This window comes from Bicyclus anynana, chromosome 3, assembly GCF_947172395.1.
Source record: "Bicyclus anynana chromosome 3, ilBicAnyn1.1, whole genome shotgun sequence".
In the NCBI taxonomy this organism is placed as follows: domain Eukaryota; kingdom Metazoa; phylum Arthropoda; class Insecta; order Lepidoptera; family Nymphalidae; genus Bicyclus; species Bicyclus anynana.
Window position 1 is genome coordinate 13118164 of NC_069085.1, and position 22165 is coordinate 13140328.

At 35.6% G+C, this 22165-nt stretch overlaps 1 protein-coding gene across 3 annotated transcripts in view; it reads left to right on the forward strand.

Moving 5' to 3' along the window:
• The first annotated feature begins 13140 nt into the window (after window positions 1–13140).
• Window positions 13141–22165, forward strand: part of LOC112058262 (muscle, skeletal receptor tyrosine protein kinase) — a 50558-nt gene continuing 41533 nt past the window's right edge. For 2 of the 3 annotated variants that reach the window (XM_024098970.2, XM_024098972.2), the window contains exon 1: window positions 13141–13582. In XM_024098970.2, the coding sequence (XP_023954738.1) occupies window positions 13529–13582 (54 nt within the window). In that variant the 5' untranslated portion in view covers window positions 13141–13528. The remainder of the gene's footprint in view (window positions 13583–22165) is intronic. The other variant, XM_052891078.1, reaches the window with a different exon arrangement.

A 22165-nucleotide genomic window follows, 5' to 3' on the forward strand; every position in this document is an offset into this window, starting at 1 on the left:
AAGACCGGTACATTGGTACAACAAATAACTTACTTTATATACTCTGAAAGCTTTTTCGCCTTTAATTCGGTTTATAGATATTGCTATTCTAGGTATTAAATGTTTTTATATGAAAACAATTACCCCACATGCTTACAAATTTAGGAAGTCATAAAGTTAACGAAGTTTTCGATACCAAATACGGGAGTCGTCGCCTCTTATTAGCATTACAAACATGTCACGCATATCGACTCGTATTTGAAAAGTACAATATATCTTTGCCTCCGTGAAAAGCTAAGTTGAATAGGTAGCACACAACACAATGTTCATGACTTATAGTGCAACTTTTAACTTACCAATTACAATCCAGAAAAAAAATTAATACTTTCAAATAAAATTAAAATTTTATTATTTTTTATTAAAATAAAATAAAAATTTAAAAAAATCCAAATTTTAATTTTTTTTCTGGATTATCATTTTATTGTTACAGATTTCTATGTTGTACAAGTAACTGTAGCACCTAATTTGCTGTGTTTCTAATTCATATTGCATTGTTTCGTAGTTTTGTGGTTTTAGCTTTGGAATTATGGATAGGTAGATATTATAGTAATGAGTATATGACATACCTATTACGTACATTCTCAAATATTTCTCCTTTCTACCACAGAACAGCCATGCCGCGAACGGTGGCCTTACGTTGTAGATGTCCAGGCAATTCGTACGTAAACGATTTGCATCCACTTTTCTAATTCGTACAGCAAAAAATTGGAATGCCCTTCCGGCGTTTGTGTTTCCGGACACATAAAATTTAAACACCTTCAAAATCTGAATAGGCATTTTTTAGGTAAGCGCGCTCCAACTTAAACCGCATTAATGCTTACCATCAGGCTTAATAATTATATTCAAGCTCAAGCCTGTAATGCATAAATAAATATACATTAATTATTAACTACTTCATGGACTAGGTACTCTCGTAGCACCAAAGTAGCACCTCATGCAATGGCTGGAGATTAATTATGTTATTGAAAAGTTTCAAACAAATATAATCCAAATTCCAATATGCGCCTGTAAATTATAGAAAAGTAAACTTCTGTACCTTAGTTACCTAAGCCAAATAACCGTAATTTCATGTCATTAACTTAACTCAGTCCATAATATTATAAATGTTTAGATTGTTTGATAAATGGCCCCAAAGCACGAGGTTGGCACTTTGAGTAAGACCTGTCACAATTTAATCGTCGGGCAATATTTTAAATCAAGGACTACTGTCAGTGGCAGACATTAACGACCTTCCTTCATCAGACTAATAACACGATAAAGATCCTACATTATAATCCGGTTAATATTATCATTTGACGGCCTCCGTGGCTCAGTAGTATTTACAAGACCCAGGTTTTGGGTTCAATACCTGGCTTTGAGGTTTTCTTAATTGATTCAGTGGTCCAGGTCTAGCTGGTGGGAGTACCGCCAAGCGATTTAGCGTTCCGTTTACGATGTCGTGTAGAAATAGGTTTGGATTTTCATCCTACTCCTAACAAGTTAGCCCACTTCCATTTTAGATTGCTTCATCACTTACCAGCAGCTGAGATTGTAGTTAAGGGCTAACTTGAAAAGAATAAAAAAGACACATTTTATTGAGAAATACCTGTCTAGGTACGAGTACCTAATAGTACAAAAACAAGAATATTAGTATTGTCATCTACACTTTTCCAATATTATCCATTTAAACGAAAGCCCGATGTGCTTACAATTAGCTACCACCTACGTTAACAACTATTGGGTAGTTAGGTACTTTCTTGTAGCTCGGTAAATCATATGAGGCTTACAACAAAGGATCAGTCGGGCTATAGACATAAAACAGCGCATATGTATTGTACATAATTATGTATTCTGTGACATTGTAAAATGTGTTCGTAGCGTGTTAGGCAAGGCATAGCTTTATCATAGGCGATTGTTTTATTAACATCAATTAGGCAATCTGCTTGTGCTGTCAGTTAGCTACTCGTAGTCTGTCGAGTTAATTACATGATTAATAAATAATTTCGATTGATATAGGAGTCGTTAAATTATTATTCAATCAAAACAAGATTAAAATCTCTAAACGTATAAATTGAATACCGGAGTAGGTACGAGAAGGTTAATAAATTATGAAATTAGTCTAAAAATGTCTGACAAATTAATTATCAAGATTTAATTTATCTAGATTAATTACGAATTGATTTAATTAACTTTCCATATACCTTTGACAAGGTTTCTCAGAAAACAGAACGAATTATTTTAAAACCATGCTTTCAATGAATATCTCCTGAGATATTCTTTGAAAGCAAATTATGTCAAAGACAATTTTGCTTTGTTTTGATGATTATCATGCAAACGAACAAATTCCTTAGCTTTATAATTAGTATACTCGTAGATTCTTAATGTATGACCAACAGCTTCAGCTCATCCGAATCTCACCACTAAGAAACTGTTAAACATAGCTAAACTATAATGATATCTTGTTTTACTAAGTAGGTACCCATACTTAAAAAACATAATCTGTCTGTTTTAGCTTAATCCTTTCATACGAATCGTTTGACCTAATTTGCTAACAGTGCGGCCTTGTCCGCGAAACTGATAGATGTTTCTAATTAGTGCGCTTAATCTTTTCCAACTTCGTTTGTTTGACACTCTTCTATACACATACTCGTATGTAAACTCGTGTGTAGTATGCCTACTCTGAGGTCTGCTACTTATATTTTAATCTCTCTCATTCAGTTATTTGTCCCTTTTTTAATTTATAATGTTAATAAAATACAAAATACAATACAAAACTCTATACAAAATTTATAAAAAAAATTCAACCATCCCGCTGCGGGACATATGAGTGTCCATGCCCAAGCAATTTCCAGAGTGAGGAACCTCCTCACAATACGCGCCGTCTCAAGAATAACTTCTGTATCCGACCCTTGAACCAGCAGTCAAGCGAAAGCTTTTCGCTTATAAGACCAGACCGAAACGACTATCGGAACAATAATAGTTGACTCAACATTCCACATGGCGGTAATCTCGTGAGCAAGGTTCAAGTATTTTGATTATTTCTTCTGTGTTAATTTTTCAGGTTTCATAGCTCGCAGGTTCTACGGCTAAAGTCGTGCGATGAATAGCCTTTCTTTCGACGTTTTGGTTGGGGAAGGCTGTAAAATTTACACAAATCTATTTTCAGTTCTTTATTTTTTATTTAGGTAATGGTTATTTATTATTGGAATAAAATATTTCGGACTAATTAATTTCGGTCAAGCAATCAATCACTTTGATACCTTAATAGGTACTTGACAGCCGTGATAGCCCAGTGGATATGACCTTTGCCTCCGATTCCAGAGGATGTAGGTTTGAATCCGATCTGGAGTATGCACCCCCTACTTATCAGTTTTGTGCATTTCAAGAAATTAAATAGCACGTGTCTTAAACAGGAACATACCTGAGATTTCTCTTAATTCTCTGCGTGTGTGAAGTCTGCCAATCCGCAGCGTGGTTGATGGACTATTTGGCCTAACCTTTCTTATTCTGAGCTGAGATTCTCGAGCTCAGCAGTGAGCCGAATATAGGTTGATAATGTACTCAGAAACTATTGTACTTTTTTTAAAATAAATTAGTAGTTGATTACAACTTTTGTTGAAGACAAGAATCACGTGTTCACAAGATAGTGCATTATCTCGGGTGATTGAAAGATGTAGCCTTTAAACAAGGCTTCTTGTTCCAGTTCGATCAGTAGGTAAGTGAGCTGTTGTCGTGGGATGCACAAAGGATGTGTAGAGAACAATACTAACGCACCGTAACGCGGTACGGAGCGGCGCGTGACGGGAACGACCTACATCGTCACTTCGACGTCGTTTGTCTATTCAATGCGTGGACGAATTGGAATCTAATTAACATCGCTTACTTTACCGACTAGATGCAGTACAAAGCTTGATAATTTCCCTTGAACGTTATTGTTGTTGAGAGAGTTGAGAGACGATGGACTTGGAAGCGGGCTATCTTGGTACAAGTTTATTCTATACTAACTGTTAAGTTCCTGTTCCCGTAGGAACACGGGGATATTACATTAGCCTATAGCTTTCCTCGATAAATGGCCTAACACTAAAAGAATTTTTCAAATCGGACCAGTCGTTCCTGCGATTAGCGCGTTCAAACAAACTTCAGCTTTATAATATTAGTACAGATTCCCACAAAACATAAAGCAATTGAGCATCGTAGCCGGTAGGGTGGTAACTTGGCACAGCCGAAGCCACCACCAGACAATATCATTTATGTTTATTTAGAATTGATTTGTTGTTGGTACCACGATAAGGAAACCAGGATCTGATGATGGAATCATGGAGAAATCGAGGGAAAATTTCAAAAACCGTAGGGGTGATAAAACTTAATGAATTGAATGAAAAAATGAATATTAGGAACACAAGATTTAAATGTACCTATATATTATAAAATACATGTATACTACTATTGTTTGTACAAAAAACTAGTCAACAAGTAAGGAGGTCTAAAGTACACATAAGGTAGACTGGTAGAGGCCCTACAGAGAAACGCTTCGTCCCCTCTGTTGTTCGAGCCCTAAGTGGCAGAGTTTCTTTGCTCGCCCAGACCCTCCGGCGCAGCAGCAAAATAGCAGAAATGCTATTTTGTAGCCTAGCAAATACACAAAATAAACCATTTTGAAATTAGGTGATATGATTAAGTTATATCATCACCATTCACCATCATCATCATCATTATAACTCATATTCAGCTCACTGCTGAGCTTCAGTCTTCTCTCAGAATGAGAGGGGTTAGGCCAATAGTCCACCACGCCAATGCGGTTGATAGACACACACGCAGATAATTAATTTCCTCACGATGTTTGGATCTCATTCGAACCCACACCCTCCGGTACCGGATTCACATATCCACTGGGCTGGCAATCAAGAATTTATTCTCAGTAATTAAAATATTTTCTTGAACGAATCTTGTAAAATTGACTTTATAACTTCGTAATTATTTTATGATTTATTCAGTGTCACAGGAAACAGAATGTTGGTACAGCAATTAGGAACAGTCATAACAGAATCAATTTCAAGATATGGAAGTAATTTTACTAAAATAAGTTACCTAAGCTCCCACGTAGGTAATTCTAACTTACAAATTAAAATTTTATGTTCTTTGTGGTGTACAATAAAGTCTTTTTTCTTTCTACGCATCGTAATAAAGTGGAGTCCTTAATTCCTTAGTCTTTACTGGTATGTACGAATACCTATAATCTATACTAATATTTTAAAGCTGAAGAGTTTGTTTGTTTGATTGAACGCGCTAATCTCAAGAACTACTGGTCCGATTTGAAAAAATCTTTCTGTGTTAGATAACCCATTTATTGAGAGCCCCGTATTACCACTGGAACGGGAACCACGCGGGTAAAACCGCGCGGCGTCAGCTAGTAATCAATAAAACTCACATGTGATTCTTCTTGTTTATAGATAGTTCAGTTAGGATTTAAATTAATGTTTACGAAAACTTGGAACAATTCAAAACACTCTTTTGAAACAAAACCAATTATGTAAAAATATTGCAATTGGTTATTCTATGGTGTTCAACAGGTCCTGGGTTCGATTCCAAGTAGCTTTGATCTGGTTTTGGTGGTAGGAAGCGACCGCGACTTGTTACCACCCAACCGGTAAAGATGTACTAGCTTTTTACGTTCCAGAATGATGCCCTGTAGAAACCACCAGATTTATGGGTAAAAGTAACTTGTATATCTCTTTCAAGTACCTAAGCTAGCTTCCATCTTAGACGCATCGTTACCAGAGTAAAGTTTACTGTGTCGTTACTAAGCATGAAAAAAAATACGTGAGGATTTTTATTTTGTCGTACCCACTTCTAACACAGTCTTTTCCGACTAGTTGGAGGGGAATGGTAATATTGGTCATATATAAAAAAAAAGTTATGACAAATATTATTTAAAAAAAAATACATTACCTAATAAATAATTTTTAAACAAATACATTACCTAATAGTTCACCCATGGGCAAAGTACCCAATACGCTGGCGCGATTACTACCCTTTGGATGGCAAGGATTTATATTGAAAAATAAAAACATACAAAACAGGAAACCTTTTGAAATAGTATTCACGCCAATGTCCTCCACAGATTTGCATAGCAACTTACCAAGTCGATCAAGTAGTCAAGTTAATCGTGCCCCAATCAATTAGCAGCACTTGATTAATTTGAAAACAGTCACGCAAATACGTATACCTCTGGACTACCGATTAGATTAAAACTGTTAGGACTTAGAAATCGCATGGAAAGTGCTTATATTAGTTTAATTTGGTTTCGGTACGCCATTAAAGGCTTCAGATTGTATTGGACGTCCATTTATTTATCTTATTAGATATTGCATCGGGACAAATTGATAAATTAGCTAATGCAAATTCATTAATTCTATCGGAATGTATATAAAACAACATTTTATAGGTAGCAGTAACTTTTCTATGTGATTTCGTATCACGAGGACCTGGGTTCGAATACTGGGTCGAGATATTATGAGATACTGAGTTTTTCTTTCTTAGATTTTTTTTATTGAGAATAGAGAGCTTCTAGAGACATCCAAATGTCTCTATGAAGATGTTGTGCAGCGCGTTTCTCGTTCCCCTCCAAACATTCGGAAATACTGCAATAGTCCAACGGAATGGAATTAAACCACCATCCTCGGTGATGAGTCCGATCACTTTACCGTTGAGATATTGAGGTTCAGAGGCTTTGGTCTTAAGATCTATTCGGTCTAAGGAAAAATTACGAACACTAATAAAATGAATGATAAAGTTAGCTCCCAAATAAGGCACAGAGTACACGATAGCGTATCAACACCCGTTTAGGCGAACAATTGTTTTCTTAGATGACACGAAATGTTTACATGTTTAATTACAAAAGACATTGTCATTCAAGAACATCAATCATGGAGCTAATTAGTATTGTCGCGAGACACGATTACCTATAAATCTACCTACGCTGAATGATTCTAAAGCATCACGGTGTTTGCGGCGGTGTTAGGCCTCTTATACACTGATGTTTTCACGTTCACCGTTGGTAGCATCCACGGACATGAAAGCAGAAGTATCAGCTTTAGCGTTTTCTGTTTTCTTTCGTTGCGTCCATAGAAAACTTAACCTATACTTAGTTCAAGAGTATCGAAAATATGTGTCTACGCAGTGTGAGACATTTCTTTTTATAAAACTGCACATTCTAGGTGTCGAACGTAAGATGTAAAAGTAAAAGAAAATAAATTTTAAAGATCTAGGTACCGTGCAGTTTCTATTGACTTGGTATTAAAATGACTATGATTCGGTATTAGCAGCCTATGTCATACTAGCTGACGCCGCGCGGTTTCAACCGCGTGGTTTCCGTTCCTGTAGGAATACGGGGATAATATATATTATAGCCTACAGCTTTCTTCGATAAATGGGCTATCTAACACTGAAAGAATTTTTCAAATCGGACTAGTAGTTCTGAGTCCAACCAAACAAACAAACAAACTCTTCAGCTTTATAATATTAGTATAGATGTGTTAGGTCTCGTACACACTGATGTTTTGGTTGCATTATGTGCGACTAAGTCATAATAGCACTGGTCGCAAGCCTTAAAATTGTCTTTGGATTTGGTTGGACACAGGACGCGACCATGTACACAAACGTGTACGCATTTTTTATCTTAAAAAAGTTAATAAAGGTAAAAAGTTACGGGAATATTTTATTTAAATATTACAAGATTGGAACAGCCAAGCTAGGAGCATGCGTTACGTTTAGAGTGAGTACTAAACTACTTTATCCCATCTATTTCGTTACTCAGAAAATAAGTAATGTATGTATAAGCGGTCCTGGAATCTTGGACCACAAGATCTCGGTCGTATCTGTCATTTCAATACAATTTTGTTAGTTTTCGAAGCGTTAGCGTTTGTAGAAAGAGAATCGACGTGCCTGTTGGCTCAGGCCCCTGCGCCCTGGTACCTGCCCAGGTGTCACAGAGCAAGTTTCCACAAAGACGCAGGTATTCAAAGCGCATAAAACGCTACTGATAAACCAAGGTTTCATTTTTGTGAAAATAAACTGTGTCGGACACTCTGGGATCTTATATTATTAAATTACAGAACGTATTTTCGTAAACTACACGTGGGCTGGCAATGTCAACCTTTAATTCAATAAATAACCGAAGGTGTGAATGTTAATGTTCTCACACACTTTTAATCTATTTTCCCGTTGCATACTACTCGTATCAAACGAGGCTATACATAAATCAAGTTGAATAATTGTGGAAAGGAAGCGTGTTTAAAGCGCGCGGTGCAATGCGACGCATTTTTTACTCATGACGAAGGTACCCACCTTTAATGCTATAGTCGTTTTGATGACAACTGGGAGGTCCTGTGTTCGATTACCATCTTTAAAGGCCTTTTTCTGGTTTGACAATAAAGTAGTAGTTGTGACTACCTTCCATTGGCAAAGACATACCGCTTAGTAATTTAGGCTGTGGGTGAGTAATTCTGTTGGGTTCCAGTAGTAAGCCACATAGATAGTCCGGCAGGATTGATTGAGTAAACAAGACGTCAGGTGACCCAAGAGCTGGCGCTTAGTTGACCAAAAGGATACGCCTTGCAAGACAGGCAAGACAGGAAGATGAAAATCCACACCCCTTTCGGTTTCTACACGACATCGAACCGGAACGCTAAATCGATTGGCGGTACGTCTTTGTCGATAGGGTGGTAACTAGCCACGGCCGAAGCCTCCCACCAGCTAAAATACCTAGTGATCACATTTTACTGAGCTAAGCTTTACATATAGCTATCTGTATGAATAAGTTAGTAATTAAACAAAGGCTTTATGTTTCTTTGTATCTAACTAATGTTAATAAATGCGGGCGGTTCTTACCTAAGTAGCAAATGTCGTAACCACATCTAGTACAATCAATACCTACTTCCGCCTAGATAAATAAGTTGTGCAAGTTTTGATGCGAATTTAATGGATTTGTCTAATCAAAGCCAATAATGGCAAATCAAGCGATCAGACACGGGTAGAGTCGGCCCTAGAGCGTGCTCTCCGCGACATAAATACTCAACATAACTCTTCTTTATGACGATAAGTACTAAATAACAAATCGTTCGTAGCCATTGACAGTCTAGTAATGGGTGCTGGCATTCATATCCACGACGCTGGTTGCCATTAAATAAATTTATGGCGAAAATAAAAGGTACTCTACAGAGTAGCCTCAGGCCGATTTCTAACAAATGAGAAGTTACGTACTACTCACTTGTGAAATATTTGAATTATAGGTATCCATAGAATTCACAATTTGCTCTAATTTAAAATTATTGCACAGATAATTAATATCTATAATAATTTCGCCATTGGCACCATTAGTATTAATATGGAAATAAATTATGATTATTCTAATACAAAGGACGTTAGCTTTTAGCGTTTTCTGTTCTGTGTACAAATAGTAGATTGTTATACAAGGGGCTAAAAAGACCCATTTACACGAGGTGTTTTAGGGCACAAGCCGAAGGGCGAGGACCGCCTAAATAGTAACCGAGTCCCTAAAAATTAAAGAAAAAAAGTGGCGAGCTGCGTCTGCAAAAATAATTTTAACATTGAATACGGTACTGTATTATTTTATTTTCTCGCAATCGTAGTTAAAAGATAGTGTAACATGCGGGGCTAAACCCATTTATAAACTCGGTTTCTATTTAGCGGTCCTCGCTTTACGACTGGTGCCCTAAAAATACCTCGTATAAAATGAGTCTTTTGAGCCCCTTGTATAACAATCTACTATTATTTACCAAGTTTTGTTAAAACACTCATGCTACAATGCCCCTATTGCATGACAGTGGCATAAATAACTATTGATATTATGTAACTAAGAATTATATCTACGATATATCAACTTTCATGTACCTAAAGACGACGTGAGTCATACTCATATTCCTTTTTGTATGTATCAAAATTATTCTTTAGTATGAATAAAAATACTGGATACAAACAATGCAAGATAATTAGTAGGTCCATTTTTCATATTGCAAGAAATATGACCTACCTACTTGTAGATCAATAAATCATCGAGGCCGTTTCATTTAATCATCATGATATTATGTACAGAAATGTTAGCAGTAATAAACGTCTATTTCCATTAAAATAAATAGCTACAGCAAAGATCATTGTCTAATATTATGTCTATATGTTTGCCTTTATGGCTTTATAATATTTTAATATTGAGTATTTTGGAAACTGTATTAACAACATTTTTATTAATCCTTAATTAGTTAATATTAAGAAGAACCTGTAGAGACGTGATAGTCCACTGGAAATTACCTCTGCCTTCGATACGGAGGACGTAGGTTCGAATCCGGTTCGGGTCATGCACCTCCAACTTTTCTGTTATGTGCATTTTAAGAAATTAAATATCACTTATCTCAAACGGCGAAGGAAAACATCGTCAGGAAACCTGCATACCTGGGAATTTTCTTAATTCTCTACGTGTGTGAAGACTCGCAATCTGCAGACTTCAGGCCAGCGTGGTGGACTAAGGCCGAACCCCTCTCATTCTTAGAGGGGACTCGTGCTCAATAGTGAGCTGAATGGTGAAGAAACCTTGGATTTTTTTTAAGCTTAATAAGTAATACAATATAAAGACAATCCGTCAGACGTAATTAAAGAACGTGAAAAGTTCGACGTTTCAGCGGGAAATTAAAATCAATTCTGTACAACATAATTATAGAATTCTATCAACATAAATCATCTACAGTTGTTTCTACAACATCGGCAGGTAGCAATTAATCAGTAATTACTAATTATGATTTGTGTACACTAACAATAAACTATTTAAAGTTCGATTAGAACAATTAGAGAACTTTGTTAGAGTTTCATCCGGTAGATACATCCGCCGGACGTTCAGGAATGTAAAATCTTTTTTAATCGTGAACTTTCTACTTTAATTACAGATATTTAGATCCTCAGTAATCCAAATACGGGATATGGAAAAATGAGTCATCGTTCAAGAAAGAAGTTTAGTAAAGTTATTAAAATTTTCTTTATTTAAAATGTTTGTCGAAAATAACGTAACTAATTATTTTATTTAGAAGGCGCATCCAGTGTTCCTTAAGCGTCTTGAATAGATAGTCTTTAAGAACCTAGGTGGAGAGTCACGCGGCAACTTTTGATTGTTTAAGTGCTGAAGTCTTCTTAACGGGACTTCAGCGGCTTCATGTCAGTTTTGGGCGAGCGCAGAACTGAAGCATCGCCTGATGAGGCCCGAATGCATAAGCAGAAGATGGGTGGAACGTCAGGACTCTTACACTTGGAGCTCAGCTTAAAGGGCTCAGGGAAATATGTTTTGGCCTGAATGTATCAGTCCTGACGCCCCCGTGCGGGCGTGGATAGAGCCCACGCCCACAAAGCGTTTCCGTGGTCCAGGCCGAGGCAACGGGTTAGGAGAACGGTGGGAGCTTTCTTAGGTACAAGTCTAATATAACCCGCTCGCCTTCAATGGCGAGTATCCAAGTGGATTTCCCCACTTAAAAATACTATTTCATAGATTTATCGTAACGATTTTAAAACTTTCCTCACGTGTGCAGTTTATGTGAAGAGAAAGCCTCTCTTATAAGTGCCATAAGCGTATATTTTATTAGCTGTAAACGTTACGTTAAGTTGAGCACGATTATGTGCGACCCGAGACCAACACTTGGTTAGTAGCTCTTCAAAGTATACTAAAAGCACGAGCAATTTGTATGCGGCATCAACGCGACCGCTGTTTATAGCGACTAGGCGATTTTCACACGCCGTTGAGCAGCCACCATGGAGATTTCAACTAGGTGTAATTTATAGATACTTTGTTAAGTGTTTAAATTGTTATGGTTCAGTTGTGTATACGATGGTGAAACTTTATTGAAATTAAGCAGTTATTTCACTGAAATATTGCTAAAAGCACGTTAGAATAAAAAAAGCTTTGCGTTATGAATAAAAAAAAGATTAATTGTGATAAAGTGCCTACCATACTTACTTACCTTTACCTAACTAATGCATGTAGTTTGGTCATTATAAGTCCTATCATCATCACGAGACTCAGCTACGGCGAGGTCTCTCTCCTCATAGGAAAGTTACCTAATATTTCGATTTTAATTACCACCACTAAATCATGACATAACTTGACGTTTCAAAAGTGCATGTAAACTAAGCCTAATTGAAATAAATGAATTTTGAAACTAAATTTTAATTTTAAAAGGCGATTTAAAGTTTAGACCAACCACACTGCTCGAATGCGGGTTGGTGGGCTCAATGATGCATGTACTCTAATGAATATATTGTACTCTGTACCAGACGCAGATACATAGAGACACACCACGTTTATTAAAATAGTTTGTACTTTGTAGTGCACAAGCAATGATTTTGTTAAATGTTTGTAAAGAAATTATGCAAACTTCATTTGTGTCTGCGCCTTATTAGTAATTAACATTTATGCAGTGAAGTAAAACATCTGCATTCAACCTCTAGATAGGCAATGTTCGCACTTTAAAGGTACCTAAGTACTTACCTATTTGGATATATTAAACTGATTGCAAAAGCAGAGTTACTTTCTGAAACTGATTTAATTTCAAGTTTTAATTCTATAATTAGTTATCGTATATTGTTAACTATACCAAACCTAGGAATATAATAAATATGTAAACTAGCTTTCAATCCTAAACTAGAATTTGTTTTAGACATAATATTTAATATTATTATAAAAATAATTGCAGCAATTTGGGATTACAACCGATTTTAATGTGGGGTTTTATATTGAAATCGCTAATACCGCTCTGGCTCAAACTCAATCACAATTTGTTCAGTACATTTTATTAAAACGGTAGCAGACATTCAGACAAACAAACATTCTCGACCTTAACCCATATACCGTTTCGTTCGGAAAAAACCGTGTATGACTCATACTCGTTATCATAATGCATTGCAACAAATCTCCGCTATTTTAATCTTTCAACAAGCGAATGTATTAGTGAAGAGCAATTAGGATGAGAAGGGTAAATAAAGTGATCTATTTGAATGATCGGAATAGGCGGGAGGAGCGCGGCGCTCGGGACGCGGCGCGTGGAGCCCGGAGGCGGGAGTGCCGATGCCGCCAAAGGATGCCCACTCCGACGTAGTGTGGGCCTGTAGCGAGACGCCTCACAGCTTACGGCCTCACGGTTCCCGCTCTACGTTGTACGCTAAACTTTTTTCAGCGGAAACGCGGAAACGGATTACGGAGTTACGGGACGTAATGCATTCGCATTACGATTTTTGGATTGACGCCGCAGTTGTTAGTAGTAGAAATAGTGCTTGTGAAGTGTATCTTATTGGAAAATATAGTAAACTTGCTTGTATTGACACTTTTCACGGTTAGTGGTCTTTTGTTATAGTGCGAATTGGAACTGTTTGTATAAAGACAATTATATTATTAGTGAAATCATAAAGACTTTTGTTTTGAAATGTGCTTAATTTGTAGTTAATTGTAACAACGAAGATGAGGAAGAAAAATCAGTTTGAAACTTCGGAAAAGCCGAATAGGAAACGGAAGGTTAGTTTTTTAGCTATAGGTTAATAAGTTTTTAAAAGTAGCTTTTAGAAAAATAATTTAAGCTCGGTAGGTACTTTATTTTTAGTTACTTATTATTATTACAAACACAGAAAGGAGTTTGACTTGAATTTATCTAACAAATTATGTATTCGGAAGTTCAAGATTCGATTATGTAGGATTAGGTCGTGGCTAGATACTACCATGGATGCTACCTCAGCGGCAAATATGCCCGTAAACCGATTTTGATTATCGATTTCATATTATTATTATTATTTAGATGTTTATTACATGAACTGAACCCCTATCAAGTAAATACCTACGCTACCATCTTGAACTACTTCGTCATTTCGCGACGAATGAGATCGGCGTCAAACGCCAATTTATCATAAAAAAAATTCAAGAACTTTAATTAAATTTTCATTGATTTTTCTTTAATTTATTTATATACGAGTTATGTTGGAAAGATCGATTAGTAGACGAATTATTTAATTGGGTAAGTAGTTGAAGTTAAACTTAAACTACAAATAAGCCAATCAGCTGTACCTACATCTGTCATCTGTATCAGAGATCACGTCGCCTCACCCTATTAGGTAACTTATTATTTTATTGCAATTAGTAAACATGTATGATTGTAAATAATTATTATCGACTCTCAATTTTTTTTATCGATTTGCGTTTTCAATTTTGGGCGTTGGATATACACTTCACATTATACGCTACGCCCGCCAACGATGGGTTTTAAAAAGCATCGCTTTTTTAACTCTCGGGCGCTTTTATTACTAACATCTTTTATAAATATAAAAATACAAAATTTATACTCATTTATATCTTACATAGGTACTTACTCACCTAACTACGTGTGTTTAGTTATTACCTAATGTCCGACGGCTGACTCTACTTTTAACGTAGAACAGAGAATCAAAGAGTTTCCATGACCATGCTCATAAACGGGTTGATGGACTTCACTTGGTAACGATTATTGTAATATTGACCGACGGTAGACAACAAACATAACACAATCGACCTTATTATTTTTTTTCTGTCTGTATGTCTTTATATTTATCGGGTGGTCTCTGCAATGGCTGAATCGATTTTACTGAGACTTTCACTGGAAGATAGAGGAGGTTACTGAGTAACATAATAGGCTACTTTTTATCCTGCAAAACCGCAGGATTTGTGAAAAACTCAATTTTAGGCGGACAAAGTCGTAGGCAATATTGCAATTGGTTTTTCTCTTTTTTACAGTGGCTTTGAATATTAAAGAAATATGCGGTTTTGAATTTAAAGAACTAAGTGCAGTTTATATATAATTTTGCATACTTACATGCTTTGCAAGCATATTTACATTGTATTTTAGGATCCTCTTAGGTAGATAATTTATTCAGTAATACTAAATCACAGATTAGGTAGGTAAGTATATCTAACGAGATTTTTAGGCGTGTACACTACACTGTATACCGTATCTATCAAAGTTCGTAAAACATTCATTTTCACGTCTTAGGTATACGTACCTATTCGTAGTTATAATAATTCACTTTAGACTCATACAAATTATTGTTATTACCATCGTTAACACTGTTTTACACTAACCAACTTAATTTAACAGTTATTGAGGTAGTTAAAGCCTCAATGTAGTATTTTAAAGCTCTAACGGGCTCTATTTATCCATTATCTTTAATTACTTGTTCAATTCAGGCAATACTAGTCGGTTTAAGTTATTTAATATCTAAACTGATCATTAGAAATCTTAAACGGGATAATACTCGTAATCTATACAAATAAACTACATATGTATGAACGTGTATTTGATGTCTATATTTAATTTTAAAATAACACTTATTCAGTGTTCCTGATAATGTACTAAGAAGGTAGTTAACCAATCAGCTGCCATAACACTTTACACTAGTAGATTGTATCAAAGTACATATTCACCATTTAAGAAGCAACCAACGAACAGATTTTCAAGGGTTTTCAGTTAGACATTCTTTATCTATCTTCCTCTGTGGAATAAACTACAAATACCTGGTTAATTTAAATAATTAGCTTACACCAAACGGAGAAAGACCTATCCTTAATCTATGAACATTGTCTTCTTAAATATCTTTATGTCGTATTAGCTAGTAAATAAGCTAGTAAATAAAATAATAAAAATATAGTAATAGTAAATAATAATAAGATTTTTGAAGGTATCCTCAGGGATACTTTCTATAACATTCAGGATAAGTTTTTAAAATAATAATAAGACTTTAATAGAACTCTTCCGGGGAAGTACTAACGCCATTTTTATTTTATTAGCCACGAAACCGGCTATTTATACCAGTTAAGATACTTAAAAAGCCCCAAAGCAAGCGTATAGCTTGTGTTATATTACCAAGATAGCAGATTTTATAATTTTTATAATATATGCATATTTATAAACTGCATATAAATACTTATTATAATTAAAGTATAAAATACACCCAGACACGTTGGGGTCTCAAGGTGCGACCCCGCATCGGAAAGCGCAGTGTTAGTTGACCGTCCCTCTGGACCGAAGACATCAAACGGGTTAACGGGTTGCAGGGACCCACTGGATGTTGGCGGCTCGAGACCGTTTTGTTTGGAAGTCCATGCAAGTGGCCTATGTCCAGCAGTGGACAGTCCATCGGCTGATAATGATGATGATGATAAAATACTGGATATTCCAGTGTGTACCCAGACATTAGATTATCCAGTATTGTGAGAATACTGGATAATCTAATGTCTAATCCACAGCCGTGGATGCAGAAGGCAGGGTAACTACCCACTGCACCACGCGGACGTCTTGAAAGCTCAGACACATGAATGAACGATATTCCTCAGGATAATGTGTAAAGGAAAGCTCATTATGCGTCGTCATTCATACCCTGCAAGATGGTGCTCCGTTATACATATAGGCAACGGATTTCCACTTAATAACAGGTAGGCCATCGGCTTCCTGAAAATTATAATAAATACTAAGTATCAAAAAGAATTCTAGAAGAATTAATTTACCGTATCCTATGCCTGGCACCAGCACCATTTTACGATATTCGCGAAAAGGATTCCCAACCAAACGGGAACCTAGAACATTAACATGCTTTTAGCATATACTTGCCAATAGAAGCCTGCGTATTACATAATAATAATAAGTTGCCATGTAATTCGGTAAACTTGAACTTAGTGATGAACTCATGACTAAAAAACTCAGGTTCTAAACTTGTCGGACGCAACAGGTTTCGCTATAAATCATACAAAAGAACATTCTTAGGTATCAGTTTGAATTTTAAAAACCTAATAAAACAGCTACATATTTTATTAGTTTTAATAAAACATCTACATATTTTATTAGTTTTATTTGCATTTTTCCCTAACTTTGATCAGATAATACCTATAGGTATACGGACAGCACTCAGGCTCTATCGAAATGCCTAACTGACCAGGGGTGTGATTTCGCTATTTTATATTCTTCGATGTAATATTCGCCTATAACAAGTTTTATTAGAATTTGAACTTTATTTCTTTGGGATGTCAAAAATAAAATGTCACTAACAACGAAGTTGCCATGGAAATGAGCGATGTCACATAGCTGTTACTGTACACAATGCAGGGGCTGTAAGGACACTTCGTTAATAACTCGCAGGTTCTTAATATTTTCTCTCTTAATATGAATACAACATTTTTTTTGTTTTAGAGGTGCACCTCTCTCCATTTGGTCGAATTTAAAAAACTTATCAAAAACTATGGTTTCATTTGCTCGTACAAGCAACCGGCAATCACAAGAATAGCTAATTAACTTTGTGACGAAGACCTGAATCCTAAATCTAAACTGAAATTGAGGAGATATTACAATACTTAGTTTGTGCTTATTATAATTTTGAATAAAAGCGGGCACAAACTACTCGTACTCATCGTACGAGTATCTTTTGACAAGACTGGCCATCAAAAACATTGGGAAGTTAATAAACTATTTTCTATAATTAGTAGTAATAGGGAAGCGTTTCTACCAATATGATTTAAGTGCGGTAAGTTGAAAATTACAGCCGAGGCGATATTGCTAGCCCGAGCCGTAGGCGAGGATTATAAGTAAGCAGAGGCCATAATTATCAAAGCGCACGTATGTCATACGACGTTTGCCAGGAAACACACTTTCTGAAAATTTTGAGTACTTTTCTAACATAAAAACCATTTGCTAAAATTTAATAAAGTACCGTTCGTTTTTAGACGGATTATAAACCGTGTGTTTTATATTACATTACGGCACAATTGCGTAATGAGATACATTACGATATTGAAATTGGTGAAATAAAAGGCACTTTACGAGCGAATGTGTTATAAATTAATTTCATTATCACCAATCAAAACGAATGATCTTCGTATGTAGAGAATCAATATAAAAATTTTGATTTCCGTTTAAAAAAGTAAAAAGGCTAAAACGCCAAAATTTCAATGCGGTTTATTTATAGCCCCGTATAATCATGTGGGTAGTCGATTAGCGCTTATACGGGAAATAATTTAAATCCTACTTAAAATGCAAACACTATCCGACCGGTGAACTGATTAATTGTACCCGTAATTCAATTAGAAGCAATTAATAAATAGGAGCCCACTAATACATTAGTGTTTTTGTGCTTCACCAAGCTGATATGGTGTTCGAGGCTTTAGACGTACCTACATACATATGGATACATATGTAGGAATTAGATATGAAGATGCATCGCACTCAAATTCACCAACAAAATTATTGTCTGTCGTTTTTTGAGGGGAACGAGGTAAACTCACACATCTAAAATGTTTAATACCAATAAATATATCCTGTGTCCTTACATTACTTAAAACTATAAAGTTTAAATCGTAATACACACATGTGTAACTTTAACACGAAAACTAAATAATGTATGGGAATGACAGATCCTATCGATAACTTGATCACTTGACCTGTCGATAACAAATGTCATCCCCATACATTTTTTAATTATCGAATCGTTTTCGATTTTAGAAAAAGAATCGACGTGCCACATGGTTAACGCAAGCAGTATTCTACGACTACCTATAGTAGCTGTGGCAAGCAGCGGTGTTGCAAGTAGTATTGTACGGTCTTTACAAGTTACATCCATTCAATACAACGCTCGTAAAATATCCGAATGGTCGCATTTAATGCAAATACCATATTCGAAATGATATAAAATTTTATTGACATTTTAAATTTCTTAAATCATAATTTATTTGATGCGTATAAAAATATGACTTCGTATCGTAACGGCACGCTTTTGAAAGCATTTGTTGTTAACGTTGCATCTTGTTAGTTTATGAGTAAGGTATGAGAATGAATAAAAGTATGTGATGAAACTCCAAAGATACAGTAAGTTCAAATGAAACAAAAAAAAAATAACGTGAAAGCTATTTTTTTTTATTAAAAAAAACATTTTTTAAATCCTCTTACCAAGTAACTTTTTTTTACCTACCGTTCATTTTATGTATCACACGATGAAGTTTGCAAAAGTTTTTATTTTCAACTTTCCGTCTTACCCCCCATAAGTGCATCTCTGCGTTTGTGTCACAAGAATTGATATGTGTACCAATTTTGAGCTGAATTGGTACATTCGGAGAAAACAGACAGACATTAAAATGTGCGCGAGTTATATTATTATAAGGGTTTCGTTTTTGTACTACGTGTTATCGCGTTGCAACGACTTGCGGTACGGACGGCTTCAGTGTGCTCGTGGCGTTCGAGCCGTCCACATCTCTTGTTGTGTAATTCTTAATGGGTTACTTGGGATAGGCGGGGAGAGTGACTTGAGTGGAAAAGGGGAGTGTTTGTTAACAGTCAAAGGTACCTTTAACCCTACACACTCGTTCACAAGTACGTGACTTCACTCAATGTCATTCTCTGCCATTCTAGGGTCTTACTTTGGTTACAGTTTGATTTGTTAATTAAGTTGTCCTGACAAGTGTTGTGAATCATAACCTTTGTTCGACATTAGTTTTCTTATATTTGTAATCACTTTTGAGTCCTATAATATACGTACGTTCGGAACCCTAATAAAAATGACTAACATCTTCTTCTTACTATACAGTGTTTCTGGAGCATGGTCCCAGAATTAAATAAGTCGCCTTAATAACGCTACGTACTCGTAGCTGGAGAACTGGTCAGAGTAAAGACTGTGAACTGGTAGACAATTTCGTATAGGTATTTGAGGCACTACACCAGGTCCAGCCAGGTCTCCATTTCTATGTTAAAGAGGTACAGAAAAAGTTTTCAGTTTCCCCCATACCTACCCAACTATGACGCCGCTCTAGCCTCTAGGACTAGTATAAGCACCATGACAGTTTTTACCACGCGCTTTTACTATGTTAGCGTTTAGAGTGGAGGGTCTACGGTTCAATATTTATAATAATGATGATTATTGGCTCTACTGAACGCTGCCACTCAACGGAACTTACGCTGCTAAAGCTGGCCCAACTGACTGTCAAAATATTTTTCGGATCTTTGGTTTTTGAGTATTTATTTTAAGTAGCATGCTTAACGATTTACGATTAGTGAAGGTCTATGATTCCATCGGTGAATTAGTTTAACCTTTCTTATCAGACCGACCCATTATTAGTTAGCGACCACATTTCAAAAGCGCATGTCATCATTCATTACTATTCAATTACCTATTAAATGAATTAGTATATTTCATTTGGTGTTAGAGATAATATTGGGATCAATAAATCTCCAATGGCTTAGATAGAAATACTGAACGGTAAAGCATATATTAACATCGCCTGATAACGCTTTTAAGTATATGTCGTAGCCCGTAAGCACAGCTTGTTATCACTAATATCTAATAATTTATCTTGATGCTTGAGAGTAATCGGCTCCGCATTCATCATCACAAGATAGAATCACGATTATAGATTGGAAAAGAGCAACTTTAGATTCTCACTGACTTCTCGGTAGAATCTGCTTTCCAAACCGGGTAGTATCTGCAAACAAAGTTGACCTTTCAATATTACCTGCTATTGGAACTACTTACGTTTTAGTATTTATTTGTATCTGTAACTGTTCTATCATAACTTTGTAAGTAAATAATGTGGTACTTAAAGAAACACGAGAAACCTTTAATAAAAACTTCTAACCTCGTTTTATTGTCATCTATGTAGCAACTTTAGCACTATCATTTATTTGAATTCAAAGAGCACCGCAATCAGATCGCATCACGCTCGCAAGTTAGTGGGCAGTAAATAATTCTGAATCGTGATTTGACTGCAGTTCGATGATAGTACCCACAGTTTAGCGCCGACCCGAGGCCTTATATTTCGGTAAAGCTTGCTCCGTTACGAACTTCCTACGCTTATTTTGACATCTAGAAAGTCCATTGCTAAGGGCTAAATGCTGTAAAAGGTAGAATAGAAGCAGTTTAAATTATGTGGGTAGGTATATTAGTGGATATTTATAGGCTCTTACATTGTAGGTACCAATAAAATAGGTGAGAACATAAGAAAACGAACGTATTATCCAGATAAATAAGGCAAAGATAAACAATACTGAAAATATGATAATAAAGATCACAGTTATACAGCTTACCAGCTTTTTAGTAAAATACTACTTAGAGGCGTTATGTTATATGTTATGTTATGTTATAATATACTTAATGCTTATTATTGAGTTTAGTAGATAATATTTATAGAATTAGCAGAAATTATTAGATACGTATCCGTAGAATCCGTAGGTTCAGGCATTTACGGTAATACGATTATATTAATAAAAATAACCTACTAGTGTCTTATTAGTATTTGGAAGTAAACTTAAACCAAGAAGAAATACACGTATTTTGTAGGTTGAAGAGAGAAATCAAATATCGATCTGATCGTTCCATCGAATATCAAAAGCTTTTCAAGTGAGCATTCATATGGCTTAAAAGAGCTTTCGTGTCCCTAGTTGAAGTTCAATTGATTATAAAAGTTAAACAACAAACGAAGGGCTTTTTATTTTATTGCATACCGTGGGATATCGACAATGTCATAGTTATCAGATTCAAAATAAAATTCATTCAATTCAAAATAGAATCCGTACTCTATTTCTAGGATCTTATCAGATTTAATATATTGAAATCTCTTGGCTCTTTGGAGCTTTAAGAGTAAAAGGTCATTGGCATAATGTCCAGCTATGATGCTATGTTAGTACTTATCTAGAAGGCATTGGGAATATGCCAGGTTCAATTTTTTGTCGAGCCACGTAAGGCTCCCCCTTATACGGAAAGACTGCCTTTCTACAATCTTATAAATTGCTCGATTGATAGATTGATTGAATCAAATAAATAACTACGTTTTTGTGTTTACTTTTCTTTATCTATACTTCCATACTAATAATATAAAGAGGTAAAGTTTGTGGTGTTGTAGGCGATCTCTGGATCAACTAAACCGATTTTGAATATTCTTTTACCACTAGAAAGCTATGTTATTTAGAGTGTCATAGGCTTTATTTTATCCCCGTATTCTCATGAGAACGAGAATAACGCGGGTGAAACCGCTGGGCGTAGGCTAGTTTTCTATATATTTCTTGATTCATATAAAATTAAAATATATTGTCTTGCTTTGCAT